General features: G+C 44.2%; 1 protein-coding gene across 3 annotated transcripts; it reads left to right on the forward strand.

Moving 5' to 3' along the window:
* Positions 1-666: 666 nt before the first annotated feature.
* Positions 667-14,129, forward strand: LOC128771764 (uncharacterized). 3 transcript variants are annotated; one of them, XR_008416679.1, is made up of 24 exons: positions 667-862; positions 1,026-1,109; positions 1,329-1,452; positions 1,521-1,623; positions 3,396-3,512; positions 3,576-3,692; positions 5,103-5,263; positions 5,474-5,620; positions 5,782-5,884; positions 6,196-6,324; positions 6,419-6,598; positions 6,707-6,960; positions 7,328-8,158; positions 8,220-8,316; positions 8,543-8,644; positions 8,979-10,250; positions 10,390-10,512; positions 10,581-10,709; positions 10,896-11,088; positions 11,150-11,274; positions 11,452-11,642; positions 12,841-12,974; positions 13,039-13,765; positions 13,852-14,129. XR_008416679.1 is itself a non-coding variant. In XM_053887490.1 (23 exons), exons 1-23 carry the CDS (start codon positions 844-846, stop codon positions 13,269-13,271), a joined length of 4,968 nt encoding a protein of 1,655 aa, XP_053743465.1. In that variant the 5' UTR covers positions 667-843; the 3' UTR covers positions 13,272-14,129. The 3 variants fall into 3 exon arrangements, 1 of the variants encoding a protein (XP_053743465.1); XR_008416680.1 differs by having other exon boundaries at positions 13,039-13,757; XM_053887490.1 differs by having other exon boundaries at positions 13,039-14,129.
* Positions 14,130-14,156: the final 27 nt, after the last annotated feature.

Below are 14,156 nucleotides of genomic sequence, written 5' to 3' on the forward strand. Positions count from 1 at the left end.
CACAAAAAAATGTAGAAGTTCATGTTCTACTGGAAATACATGGAGAGATTTGAGAAAGATGAGCTGCAGCTTTTGTCAGAAACAAGAACATTTGTTCAAAATGGACGTTCAAAGCACAGTTTGATCCTCGTCTCACTGACAACGTTGTTTTAGCGCAAATTGTGGAACTCAACATGGCACTCATGGATTATGATAAAATCCGAGCAGAGGTGTGGAGTTAGTGGTTGTCTGCTAGTTGTCCAAAAACAAACAAACATAACAGAACTATTTTACAGATAAAAACAGAAACCTGTGCAGAAAACCATGTGCAAGTGTGGATGTGGCATAGAGATAAAGCCATCATTCATCATTAGACTTCAATACCTTAAATAGCTATATAAATAAATATTTTCACATTCATTGAGAGACAAACCTTACAAAGCAGCAAATGACATTATATCACATTAGGAGCACAAATGTTGTTTTTTGCCAAAACAAAACAGGTTTCTTTTATTGCTTCCATCACACAATATCGTGAGAACAACGTACACAACTAATACAAACATGTTTGTTGAAACCCTTGCAACACGTCGCTCTCATTTGTATTGGGCTGTAAGACCCGCCCCCATCCCCGCCCAGTCCATTTAAAGAGGCCCCACAGCAGGCGGAGAGCGGAGGAGAGTTCTGGCGGCAGTCTGTTGGTACGGGAGCTATGGCGGCCGATGCTACAGAAGAGACGCGCTGCTCTCGCCCTGGTTCACTGTGACGCTGACTGTTCCACGCAAAGGCGCTTTTGATTGTTGAAAGACATTTCTCTGGAAGCCTTGGAGGGACAGTTCCAAATGAAGGAGGGTGTCTAAAAACATGAGTCTTCGAGCAACAGGTGAGTAACAAGTGCTCCACTCCGCTCCATGGACTTGCTAGTCTTGCTTTCCATGAGTTTTTGGATGGATGTCAGGAATTTTCTGGGCCGCCTCCAGTGCGGGGAACTAGCCGCCGTGTGTGTTTTTAATAAAAATAACCAATTTCCTCCTCAAACATCTCAGAGGTCCCGGGACAGGAGTGTTTCCCCTCCTCCCCGCCGCTGCCTGCGGATCATGTGCTCAGCTCTGGTGCAGTGCTGTTCCCCGGTGAGTACAAGTCCTCGAAGTCTATCCTCAATACACTCATTTTTGAAAAGCATTTTACATTTATTGAGTCACTGTCATTGTTATAACCTCACAAACTCTGAACCTTTGCTGGACTTTAGGTCCAACCATCCTTTATTTATCACTTAAGCACGGTTCTCTGTTCTCGGTGATAGAAAGTGAAGCAATCCTGCAGAAAGTTCATCCTTCCTGTCTCGACAGGTGCCTTTGATCAACATGGCTGTCCTTTGGTCATCTTCCCGGCCGATAAACAGGACAAGTTGGTCTCCGAAATAAGCAAAGCAGAAGTGGTGGACTTCGTTCATTACTTCCTTTGCTTGCATAAGTAAGTTTCACCCGCTGATGCTAAAGATGGTTCCTGCATGTGATACGATGCTCCTTTTTTTTAACCAGGAAGAAGCAGGAGAAGTGTGGTCTGGTGTCTGTGGTGGCTGATCTGAGGGAAGCTTCAGCAGCCTCCACCAGGTTAATCGCAGAGACGTTGCTTCTACTTGAGGTACTAGTGGACTTGTGTTGTTTCGTGTCATCTGCTTCATTTTCAACCAATGATTTTATATCTAGGTCCCGATCCACAATTTGGCTTCTTACTCTTTGTTACACTTGGAATAGAAGAGACATAAGCTAGTTTAGATGACACATTTTAATTTGATACTTTTGTTTGAGAGAATATCTGATCACCTGATGAGTATTTTGGCAGAGTGAAGTGAGAAAAGAAAAGGATTTAGATACTGACATGAAGATGTTTGTATACAAACAACTTGTATGTTACTCACTTTTGTATTGTTACAAGAATGTTGATGGCTCAGTCATGCCACAAATGTTTGCCTTTTCAATCCCCTACACTTCATACGCAGGTTTTCATGATTCATTTGTGTTGTGGATGTGAAACCTTGGAACATGCGGTGACACAGAAATAATGTTGAGTGCACTTTGAGAAGTGATATGCAATAATATACATACACGTGCAATTAAGATGATTCCTTGTCGCCTTGTCAGGTTTTTTTTTCTTCCATTTTTTGTATTTTGTTTATTTATTTGAGCTCGCTCATCATTCTTGTCCGCTACTTCAAAGTTGAGAAGTAAACGTGAAATAAGAATATTATTCAGATAAAGAATTGATTCCAGTGCCACTACCCTTAGTTTACTGGAACAATCTTTTTTTGTGTTACTTTTTTTTCTAGTATTTTTCTTTAATGTAGTACATTCCTGTTCAAACATTTACTGGACAATTTCCTTTTTTAATTTTTGAAAAGGATATTGGGGCTGCTAAAGCTACCTCTATTTGTTAGGAGTGTTCCATTGTACACAGAGGCTTTCATTTAGGGGACAATGTATTAGCTCCACTTCTCCTTGTTTTGATCAAATTGTGTTTGCTGTGTTCTTTGGTTTTTCAAGTCCTAAAAACCACTGGTGTTTCTAAACAGAGGATCTATTTAAACAAGACTCATGAGGCTCTTGATTCAAATCTGATGTGAATAAATGGTCAAAGCAGCAGTTCATGTGAAAGCTTTGACGTGAAATCCAATCGCCTCCAGTGTTTCTATCCCTTTATGTAACTGTGTTCAAAGCCCTGGCTGGTTTTTGCAAGAATAACCTTTTCATTTTTCATATTTTATGACCACGTGAAGCATCATGGCTGCTGTTTATCATCGCTAACTACCATTCATCCTTTCTTTGCTGCGTGAGTGAGTGAGTTTTGAGCACGTGGGTTCAGGAATGGCTTTACTTGTGACTCCCCCGAACTCTGCCTGGCAGGAGAAAGTTATGTAACATTTCCAAAGCCTTTCTGAGCTCCAGCTGGAGATGGTCGTCATCGTTTGGTGCCACTTTCTTTGGAATGGTAGTGGTCAATGTGGCATTCTATACCGAGTGGTCACATGCAATGCATGGATGATCACATGATGGGTTTGCTGATGAGTCAAATTGAATTAAACCAGCATAGTTAAGGAGGGCATGTTGAGTGGTGGAAGTCATTGTCCGTCTATTTCTTATATATTCTGAAGTGAAAGTGTGTTGAACTTGGTTTTGCTGTGGTTGTTAATGCAGTGCGTGCTTAAGACATTTTAGAATTTGGTGCAGGAGTGCGCCCCCCTTGTTAACCCTGTCGATTACACACTTTTAATATTCATTTTAAACCATCTATGCATTTAAAGCTCTTGTGGGCCTCATGAAATGACTTGGAGGGCCATGCAATGCTCCCTGTCAGTGTGGTAGAAGTGCATATCTTTCTATGCTCCATAGTCATGGTCTGGATATTTGTTGTTTCAGCTCAACCAGAGAACAGTTCACACGGTTTACATTATTCAGCCCAGAAAGAAGGAAACGGTGAAGCTGCTGCTGAAGCTGCTGGCGCCCTCAGCCAGGTCCCACACAACCTCCCTAAAGGCAAGAATGAAACACACGCACACACGTTGGAGAGATGAGGATACTGATCTCATTTAATTTCAGAAAGTCCTACTGAAGGAAGTCTCTCAGCTCAGCAACTACATTGACCGCAGTCAGCTGACTGCAGCACTGGGAGGCTACCTTGTTTATTGTCACCACAGTTGGGTTGCCTTCATTAAGGTGAGTGTCTTTGAACTCCAGTAATATTGAAGTACTTCTTGGTATCGACCCTGTCTTGGAGGGGAGGGGCAGAATCATTTTATAGCCAGTAAATCAAAATCTACCTTGGCTAGTTATTTATTCACAGAATTTCTGTGGCTACAATCTTGGGTTTGCCGACATCAGGATCCCATTACTGCTACACATGGGTGTGGTGCTGGCAGGATCGGCTCCTCCAGTTCCGACACACATAGTGAAGGGATGTTGTGTTCAGTCCAGGTTGGAGATGAGATCCTTTCCCAGCTGCTCTGGTGTCTGGGCTTTACATTTTTGTTCAGAAGTTTCTGATTTCCTGGGAATGCCCACACCCCACACTTGGATGAAGACAAGGATTATGGATTGAATAAAATTCTGAATAATACAGATAATCTGGCAGTTAAAACGAATAACTTGGATCAGTTGTTTTCTGTCCCTTCAGTGGCAAGTGCACATGCTCTCATGTGATGCTTTGGTTTTTCTGTATGAAGAATGAATGGCTTGGCTTTAGTGTAAATCATTGTTGCCCTTCTCAGTGTGGCACATGTCTTTGAAGTAAGGTTGTAATTACTATATGGCTATATGTTACTCCTGCCCAGTTTTCCTTAACATTTTGTCCTTTCGATGTTGAGCAGCTCATTGGGCCACAAGATGTTTCTGTCGAGGCTCATTCATCATCTCCATTGAAGCGTCTGGTCACTATTGTTTTGTTACCTTGGTGAAGCTTAGCCAAATGGGTGGCGTCATCAGCTGACCCTATTAGCAACTGAAAGGAGGCCCTACTTTGTGGTGGATTATACATTCAAGCATGATCAAGTGGCGAATTTGGCTCAGGAGGACGGGATTCACAAAAACACTGGGCTCTGTCTGCCGATGGTGTTGTGATGCTGCAGCACCTGCAGGACTGGCTCCTTTGAGTTGTGCCTCTCAGTTGAGAAGATGAAGGTTAACAAGTACATTGAACCCCTCAGGTCCCTTTCATTTTTGTTAAATTAATAGTTTAAAATCTCAGGGGTTTATTTTACATGATGCTTGAGTGGAAGGCTAAAGTGAATAAAGGGACCTTTGCTTGTCAAACGCTTGCTAGTCTGTCGACTGTCTATCACTAATACTGGATAACAATATAGTCTTCATCATGCTAATTCTGTCCTGTGCAGCTCAGCAGTAGCATCTGGAGCGAGCTTAATTTTCCTGAGGTCATCCGTCTCATTCTCATCAGACACACTGTGAGAACTGAAACGCATTGTTGAAGGGACACAAACTGATCGCAAGGAAAATTGATAACATGCAGCGCAGGTGCTCTAAACACATCAGTTGAGGATCATCCTGCATCAAGATGGCATTTGCAATTACACTCCCAAATGTACCAGAATATATTTTTTTTCCCTCCATCAGGAGATTTATGGATTCAACCAGGAGTTCCTGTCTGTTGTCCACAAGCTGCCGAGATATGTCACCACCCTGCAGGCTCTGTCCAGGCTGCCCCTGCCGTCCACCTTCAGTGACCTGCAGAACTTCTGCTTCTCCAACGAGGCCCGGTTTGAGCAGCTCAGGAAGTAAGTCAGGCCGTGTATTCAAAGGTTTCTCAGTCAGCTGTTTGACCTGTAAGCTTGCTCTGAGAAACAATGACTTTTAAAGGCGACCAGTTTTACTTTACCATTAATATTCTTATGTCCGTGTTTTATCCTATTCTTAGTCACTCTGGAGAATCTGCTCTGTGTAACCTGGAAAGGCTCTCTCACTCATGTGATGGTGGTTTCCCTCAGGGAGCTGGGCCTGGATGATCTCCTGAAGCACTGTGAAAATATGGTGGAGAAGCTGCGACATCCAGAAAAGGGGCCGTGTTACCAGGCCATGGCTGGGACTGCACTCTTCTCTCAAACTTCATACGACATGCTCCAGAACCACAACAGGTACTGCTCTTTCTGGTCCTCAATTTAAGATCATGACTTCATATAAGCTAAGCTTCTGCTTTAAAGAAGTGCCATGCAGCGCTCGATGCTACGCTTGTTTTAGAATTAAGAATGAAATTTCCTTGAGTCGGTCAGAGGTGAGTAATGTCAGAGTTTTGCAGGATTGTCTCAGCTGTGGGGAAGGTGGAGCAGCTGTGGCAGCAGGCTTTTACTAGAGCCCGTCTTCAGCTCAATGTCTTCCAGCTGCGAGAAGATGCACTGCAGGTAAGCCTGACAATGAGAAGTGCAATGTGTTTGACAGATTCTTTGTTTGTGAATTGGTAAGGAAGCGAGGCTCCTGGGTAAAGGCAATTGCAACTATTAGACGTAATTTTAGTGTTCATGATATTTTTCTATGTTTTTGATACAGTACTTGGTGGAACTTGTGGCTATAGTTTCACAATTAAAGTCCTGATGCCAGTTTAATATTTAAATCTCTGGTGTGATGTGACTGCGGTCTAGTGATGCCTGCCGTATTTACTATTGTCTTTTCTTAAAAATAAAGAATAATAATAACTGTTTGCCTGTGTTTCCAGATCACTGAACAGATTGAAGTTTTTCTTCAAAAGAAGCTGCAGCCATACAAGATGGAAATTGCAAAGGACGCTGAGACAGCCTCCAAGTTGGTTTCAGAATTTGAGCTGTCGCTTCACGCTCCGGCACTGGTACTTTTTATTTATTTATTTATTTATTTTTTTCCTCCTGCCCAAACGGTCTAGAGAATAAACGTCTTCTGAGCCACTTAATTCTCCTCCCCAGGCTCTCGTGCGCCGTGCTGAAGATGTGGTTCACACCTTGGCTGAGATTCTGCTTGATATTTACACTCAAGAGGTCTGGGTTCTGGACCTAGAGAGGCTGAAGGAGAAACTGCACTCAACTGTCCACGTCATTCTCCAAACACTAAAAACTGTTGCTAAATACCATCTTTTCTATGGCAAGGTGATTCTTGAGTTTGCTGTTGCTGTAAAATGTTGAATATTCTTTTGCTTTTCCACTTCTAACTCTGCATCCGACCATGACAAACGGTTCTCTCTTGCTGTCTTTCAGGCCAGTCGCTGGCACACTCTAGTCCTCTGTGAGAACTTTCTCCAGGATCTTTTGAGTAGTGTTGACAGCGACCGCATGTCCACGCTGCGGCAGGACCGAGGCTGTGGGACTTTGCCTGCGTGGAGGCGGAGACTCTCTAGTTTCCTGAAGAAGCATCCTCCTCCAGATCTGGAGGAACTGGTTCACCTGGCACACCTGTCTAACGCCATCCCAGATGATGAGGTTCAATACTCTGGCCAACAGATGTCTCAGCGGTGAGATCACAAACCTGATGTTCCTGGTTAATACTGAAGTCGACTCATGATTACATGGTTTGAATATGACTTCAATACGACACGCCACGGAATCTCATAAGTGCTGTTTAAACCTGCGGTATGAAACAATACAGCAGCTTAATGAAAGGCCCAAACAGTACAAAAGGTAGCTTTTCTGGTAGAAACTATGACAAATGTTTTGGAAGAAAATTAAACTTATTTTTGGTTTATTGAATAGACTTTTGGGAAAAATATAGCCACCATTCGTGAGTATAAATGCACTTCAGAAGATCTTTAAGGGGAAGAGACGTTCCATCAGTTTCTTTTAATTCTGGAAAGTTTATCATTTGTGTTCTATTTTATCTAGCTGTATCACACTGAGGAAGCTGCTTCTCTCGCCGGGACCTGTGACAGTGGGTCACATGCAGCTGGCCTTGAAGTGGCAGTATGAGCTCTTGCGAAGCCAGTCCTCGCCAAAGAGAGCAGACTCATCGTTCTCGGATTTGGGAAGTCAAAGTGTGTCATCTAAGGAGGCAGACATCTTGGACACATCCACAATAGAACGTGGCACGACGTTTGCTCAAGGCAAAAATCCATTTAACTCCGCCTTCCATGGAGCAAGAGTCCGTCATTTGGAACCCCAAGAAGTTACGGATGGTCCTTATGCTGAGGTTAGGAGGCCGACGAAAATGCAGCTCCACACAGATGGTCAGCCTGAGACGTCATTGCCTGTTGAAAACTCCTCCAAAGCGAGCATCCAGATCATTCCCAAAGTGACAAACGATTCCCTCAACTTTGAGATTAAAGTGAAGCGTGCAGCTGCCCGTCCCAGTAATCCGTGGCTCAGCCTTCCTGTGGAAGATCTGGAAAACTCCTACACTGTCACGATTACTCAGAACCAGGCATCTCAAAATACAGACCTTCAGTTGGACAGTCCCTCGCAACTGGCACCTGCCAAAGGTCAAACTCTTAAGAGAGAAATGACCAGCAGCACACACGGCAGAGTGCCTGCAAGCCGAGACCAGATCCTTCGTTCACATAGCACTTTAGAGGATTCCTCGCTGAGTCCCATTCACAGAGTCCTCTCCAGCACCATCACTGAGGGACCAGACCAGTCGAGCTGCACCACAGAGGGTCTTCCTACTCTTCTGTGGGATTCTTATGATCTTCACGATCAGAATACGGATCCTTCTAATAGGTATTGAAAATGAGCTTTAGATATTTTAAAATTGTCTCAGCTAATGCCTTGTATTTGTCAGTGTGATCGACCTCTCTTTAGAAGACTGGGATGTAAAGCAGCAGGAAGAATTGAGAGAGGTGGAGAAGATCCTGGACCACACGCAGGAAATACTGGAGGTGAGTCAAGCCTTTTAAATGTTCCTTGTTATCATTAGACCTTATAAAATACACCACATTAAATTCTGAAGCGTTTAATAAAATTTAATACAGTACAAATGTCCTTATATCCATTGTGTTCAATACGAAATATTATGACTATTATGGAGATGGTGCAGCATGAGGGGACTGTGGAATGCAGATATTTTCCCCCAAGAAATTTTTTTTTTTTCACCATCTTGAACAGGAGGAAGAAAATGTTTTGGCTCAGGAGGTTCTGCTGGAAGCTCTGGTGAGGTCTGAGGAGAACCACTGGCCTGCGTGGGATTCTGAGGAGAGGCTTGGTGATGTATGTGTTTCTTTTTCCTTTGCGTATTTGACGTGGGTCTTTTAAATAATGGACGCAGCTTCTGCTCTATGAAGTAGTGTGGCGCCCTCTTGTGGCTTGTAATTTTTGCTGCCATAAACATTGAAAATTGTAACTGAGCTCCTGCCTGAGAAGAAACAAGATGGTGTGAAGCGGTTCATGCAATTGTTATTCTAAGTTGCCTTGATCTGACCTGATGTCCAATGTCATCTACTTGCTGCCCTTTTGGAATCTACTGTTCATCATTCTAGTGGTTCTAATGGTAAACATTTTTTCTTGCTATGTGTTGTAATATTTTTTATTTCATGGTCTGTAGATGTCATCAAGTGACTTGGCCGACGCTGGTGTTCTGGGCTTTGAGGACGTTTATGAAGCGTCGAGCCAGATGTCTGAAGAGGCTCCCACGTTTGAGAGGAAGTCAGGTGGAGAGACGGCGATTCCCAGCAGGCCGGACTTGCTGATGGAGCTTAAGAAGGTTCATGACTTGGACGAGCAAATAATGGAGGAGAACTTCAAACTCAACAAGCTCAGAGAAAGTGAAGCAATCCCGAAACCTGAAAGTTCCAGACGATCGTCGGTCAGGAGGAAGGAGAGGGAGGCCTTTCGAGAGCAGCTTGAGAAGGAGAAACGTGAGGTGGAAAAGTTGGAGAACAGTTTGGCTTCTGAGCATAAAGCTAAAAGCAAAGCTAGTAAAGTGGTCAAGTGCTCTATCATGGAGAAGGCTCGGACTGAAAGTCTGGAGGACCAGGCGCTCTGTGACTTGCTTTTATCAGCAAGCAAACGTTCCTCCACTGAAAACGTGCTGCAGAGTCGGCCTGAAGCGCCCAACGTGTCTCAGGATCCGAGTGCAGATTCCAATGCATCAGACACGGTGCAGATGGTTTCCAGTTCAAATGGTTTCGACTCTGATTCTGAAGAACTTGACGGAAAGGAAGCTGATCAGAAACCAGATTTAGCTGAGTGTCCTGACACCAGGTGTAAAAGTGGGGTGATAATTATAAGAACCTCGAGTGCAACTAATGATGAGCCAGAGGTAAATGCTATCCACCCGCCTGTCCCACTGCCAAGAAGGTCGTCTCTTCAAGTGCTGGATCACCAGGGCAGCCAGATGAGTGATGTGCAGCAAGAGCTGGTGAAAGATGAACAGCCCTCAGCTGCTGAAGATGCCTTGAACACATTGTGTTCTGGTGACAGGGATATTGGCTCCCCAGACTCTCTGCCTGGACCTGTGTCCGGAGGTGAAGGTGATCACAGCCTGGTTCAGAGTGCAACAATGGCTGAAGGTCAAGATGGCAACCAGGCCGAAGTCCATAGTTTGAATCTCAATGAAGAGTGTAACAACTGCAACAATAACAATAACTCAACAGCATGGCACATGAACAGTGTGAAAGTGGAACTAGCAGACCTCAATGATGGATATCTTAAAAGTGGCGGTCCATCCGAGGTTTTGGTGAAACCAGAGGAGTTGCTGCATGATCCAGATGGAAGAAGCAAGCGGAACGGAGACCTAGCTGGTGGCGACGAGGCGCCTGAGCTCATGAAGATATCTGCTGTGACGCAGGTGCAGCTGGATGTGCGCATGGCAACGGTACCAAAGTTCTTGGGTTTTCCTCTCTCAGTACTAACAAATAACCAAACAACCAATCGCATCATATCCTCTGGTGTTGGTCATCTTTAATGAGACTTGCTTTTCATTCATGCATCACATTGTGAAACTTTCTACACAGGTGTCTGAGTTTTGCACTCCTGTAGTCCTTGACTCAGGATCTGGTTTGATAAAGGCCGGACTTGCCGATCAGGATCTGCCTAGTGTCGTATTCCCTACTATTATCGGGCAGCCGAAATATGAGGTATCAGTTTCGCGTCTGAAAATGCCCTCTGGTTTCGCACCGCTTCTTCGACGTCTTTTTCTCGACAGGAGGTGATGAACGGGAGCTTTGAGAGGGACACGTATATTGGTCATGAGGCTCAGCAGATGAGGGGAGTCCTGGCTCTGAGGCACCCGGTGAAGAATGGGATTGTTTGCAACTGGGATGAAATGGAGAAGGTGAGGGTACATAAGCAATGTTGAACTGTAAGGCTCAGAAGCCTCTTAATACTTGGACACCTGAACCTTAAAAAAAAGTGTCTGTTCATATGATTTTTGTGCTCCTGCTTGGCAAGATCTGTTGTGCTCCAAACTCTCCACCAAACCCTTTTAGGATCCCTTAAACTGTGGCCTTGTCTCGTCCAGATTTGGCACCATGCTTTCCAGCAGCTGCGCGTAGATCCCGAAGCTCACCCTGTCCTGCTCACGGAGGCTGCCATGAACCCTGTGAACAACAGGCAGCGCTCTGTGGAAATCATGTTCGAGTCCATCAACGTTCCTTACTGCTATGTGGCCATGCAGCCGGTGTTGGCGCTTTACTCCGCGGGCCGATGCACCGGTAATGCCGCCAGCACTTTGCCATCATTTGCTAGTGTGACCGATGTTCCTGTCCCATGTAGGGGTTGTGTTTGAGTCCGGAGATGGTGTGAGCCACAGTGTACCGGTGTTCGACGGATATTCTCTCGCTCATGCGGTACAGCGCTTCCCGCTGGCAGGGAGTGATGTCACCATGCATCTTAAAAAGGTACTGAGCTTGTCTATTAAAACCTAAATAGCAGAATTAGAAATGTAAATGAATTGGAAGATGCTTGCTGTTTGGTCACATGGGCCTGCTCATGTGGTGGTGGGCTCAGCATGTACAAGCATGTCTTTGTTCCAGGGATTTGTTCTTTAACGCTTTTGTTTTGGCTCGCGCCTGCAGCTCCTCCAGGAGCAGGGGGTGTCTCTGCGCACCAGCGCCGAGCTGGAGATCGTGCGCGAGATGAAGGAAAAGTGCTGCTGTGTGGCTCAGGACTATGAGAAGGAGATGACTCAAGGCGCGCCGTCGATGAGTGAGATGTGTTTCACCATGCCAGACGGCCAGGTCGTGACACTTGGCACAGAGAGATTCAGGTAAAAACACTTGACTCGGGTGAAGAATGAGGGGCTTGACCACTGGATGGAGAGCTCTCCGTCATTGCATGCAAGGCTCTGTCTAAGGCCATGAAGTCTTGGACTTAAGGCTAAATGTACATGTACATGAAATTTCATATTTGTTTCACTAAAAGTTCTTTGCCTTTAGACCAGGGGTTGTTAACCTATTCGATCTCGGGGCCCACCTTTCCCCGAATAAATGGGCATGGGGCCCACTCAGATAATAGAACTGATTCATGACTCTTGATTTAATTCGTGATCAACAGCCATATTTAATCCACTCACAAGTAAACAAACCAAAACCTTGTGCAATGACATGAAACCATGTGATCATTACAAATATTTTTGTCATTGAAAAGGCCAACCAGCAGCAGAACCAGGTGCAAGTCATATTCATCAAATTTACTAAAGAAAAAAATTTTTACACACTTAGTGCAAACTGAGAAAATTGGAAAAACTGAATATATATATATATATATATATATATATATTCAGTTTTTCCATTTTTCTGTTTATAAAAAATCATGTCTAAATAGCATAAAATAAAAATATTATATATTGAAGAAGTGAAGTGTGAATAAAAGTATCGCCATAAAATGTTCCAATTAATTTCCAAAACTGCTTCTACAGGTGCTAATAAACAGTTTTTACTTCATTCATTTTTTTTTTCTTTTCAAGAACTTCTCCATAGTTGTTTACTATCACAGATTTGCAGCTGTCAAGTCAATTCAGCGACACACTACTGCCACCATATGCCACTAGAGAACTTTCAAAATCTAGTTGTTTTGTAAAATGAAGCTTGAACATCAGGAATTGGTCGACTGACAAATGTTCCCTGTAAATAACTACACCAGACTGCTGTTTGGATGGATTAACTACCTTTGTCTGTAATTTATTAATTGAAATGAATCTCTTGAAATCTCAGCCCTAGTTTTGGGGCTTACAGCCTCCTCCCCCTCATCCCGTCTCTTAAAAAAAAAAAAAAAAAAAAAAATGTTAGACCCAACGAACTTTTCAGGTTCTAAACCCAGGTGCCGATGCCCTGAACTGTGCATCAATGAATGAACCATGAAAGTAGGTTTGAATTCTCGTGTCAGATGTTGTGCTTCTCCCGTCTGTGTGAAAGGTCCCCATGAGGAGAATTGTTTGAATGGAGTGTTCTGTCCTGTTTGTAAAGGGCTCCTGAGATTCTCTTCAAGCCTGAGCAGATTGGCCGAGACCATCTTGGGATGCACGAGTCAGTCTTCAAGTCTGTCATCAATTCTGACATTGACTTGCGTCGCTCTCTCCTGGGAAACATTGTGCTGTCAGGTATTTGTTTATTTTGATGCGTTGGTTGACGCCTCCCTTACTAAAATGCTCTGTGCTGGTGAAGGCGGGAACACGCTACTGCCTGGCCTGCCGGAGAGACTCCAGTCTGAACTCAGAGCTCTGGTCCCGGGTGACATGGTGGGGAGTGTGCGTGTCAGCAGCCCGACGGACAGAGACTTCTCCGTGTGGAGAGGAGGCGCCGTGCTGGCCTCCATGCAGAGCTTCTGCTCCGCTTGGATCAGCCTGGAGGAGTACGAGGAGTTCGGACCACAGATAGTCCTCAGGAAATGCTTTTGACAGTGAAGTGTGTCATTGATGGTCAGCGGGACTCTGACTGACCCACCATGATCCTCACTTGTGGGAGTGTGTTCCACTCTGCTCTCACTACTGCTGAATGGACTTCAATTAAAGCTGGACTTTGATTTGAGTCCAGGCAAAAACGTGCTGAATAGAAACATCTATATAAGCTAATATCAACTTATTATAAAAGTATGATTTTTAATTAACTTCTATACAAAGTATTTTAAATATTATTGCAGTGACTGGTGGTGATCAGTGAAGGTCTGCTGGACTTTCTCAAACCTCCTCTACATATGTCTCTGACACTGTAGAACTGAAGGAGCGGTCAAGGTTTTTCCTGAAATGCAGCTTGGTGTGTGTTGCTCCTCTTCATCACGTGTGTGTGGGTCGATCTCATGCCTAATAACTGTCCTTCTGTTGTCCAGATTTCTGTCATGTGTTGACGTCACACTGGTCTGGCGATGAACGCTGCTGCTGCTGCAGGTCAGCTGGTGTGTAGTTATGTTTCCTTCATGTTCTCCTCTTAACTGACTTGTTTCATATGTTAGTTTACAAGAACATGATTTGTTGATTTCAGACCTGCACTGCGGTTTCTCACATGGTCGACCAGTGATGTCAAAACATGACTTTACCTTGATATTTGTGATGTTTTTTTTGCATGCAATTGTTCTGTATTTGCATTATTTGTGTGGCCGCCTGTTTGACATGTGCTACCTGGCCAGGGTTCGGTTCTTGGGTGGGGATTGTCAATGGCACCGTGATCAGTACACCACCTCAGTGTAGGACCTCCTCACTGCCAGCACTCCTATTTATGTGATGTCTTTTATAATAAATATTTTAATATCCAGTACCGAATTCCCATCCTTTTATTTCCCCCCATAT

The sequence above is a fragment of the Synchiropus splendidus genome, chromosome 15 (assembly GCF_027744825.2).
Source record: "Synchiropus splendidus isolate RoL2022-P1 chromosome 15, RoL_Sspl_1.0, whole genome shotgun sequence".
Taxonomy (NCBI): Eukaryota; Metazoa; Chordata; class Actinopteri; order Syngnathiformes; family Callionymidae; genus Synchiropus; species Synchiropus splendidus.

Bases quoted from the DNA above. Each gene is read 5' to 3' on its own strand.
- LOC128771764 (XM_053887490.1), top strand. The intron at 6,961-7,327 runs GTGAGATCACAA...TATTTTATCTAG, and splicing joins GGCCAACAGATGTCTCAGCG to CTGTATCACACTGAGGAAGC. The intron at 10,513-10,580 runs GTATCAGTTTCG...TTTTCTCGACAG, and splicing joins TCGGGCAGCCGAAATATGAG to GAGGTGATGAACGGGAGCTT.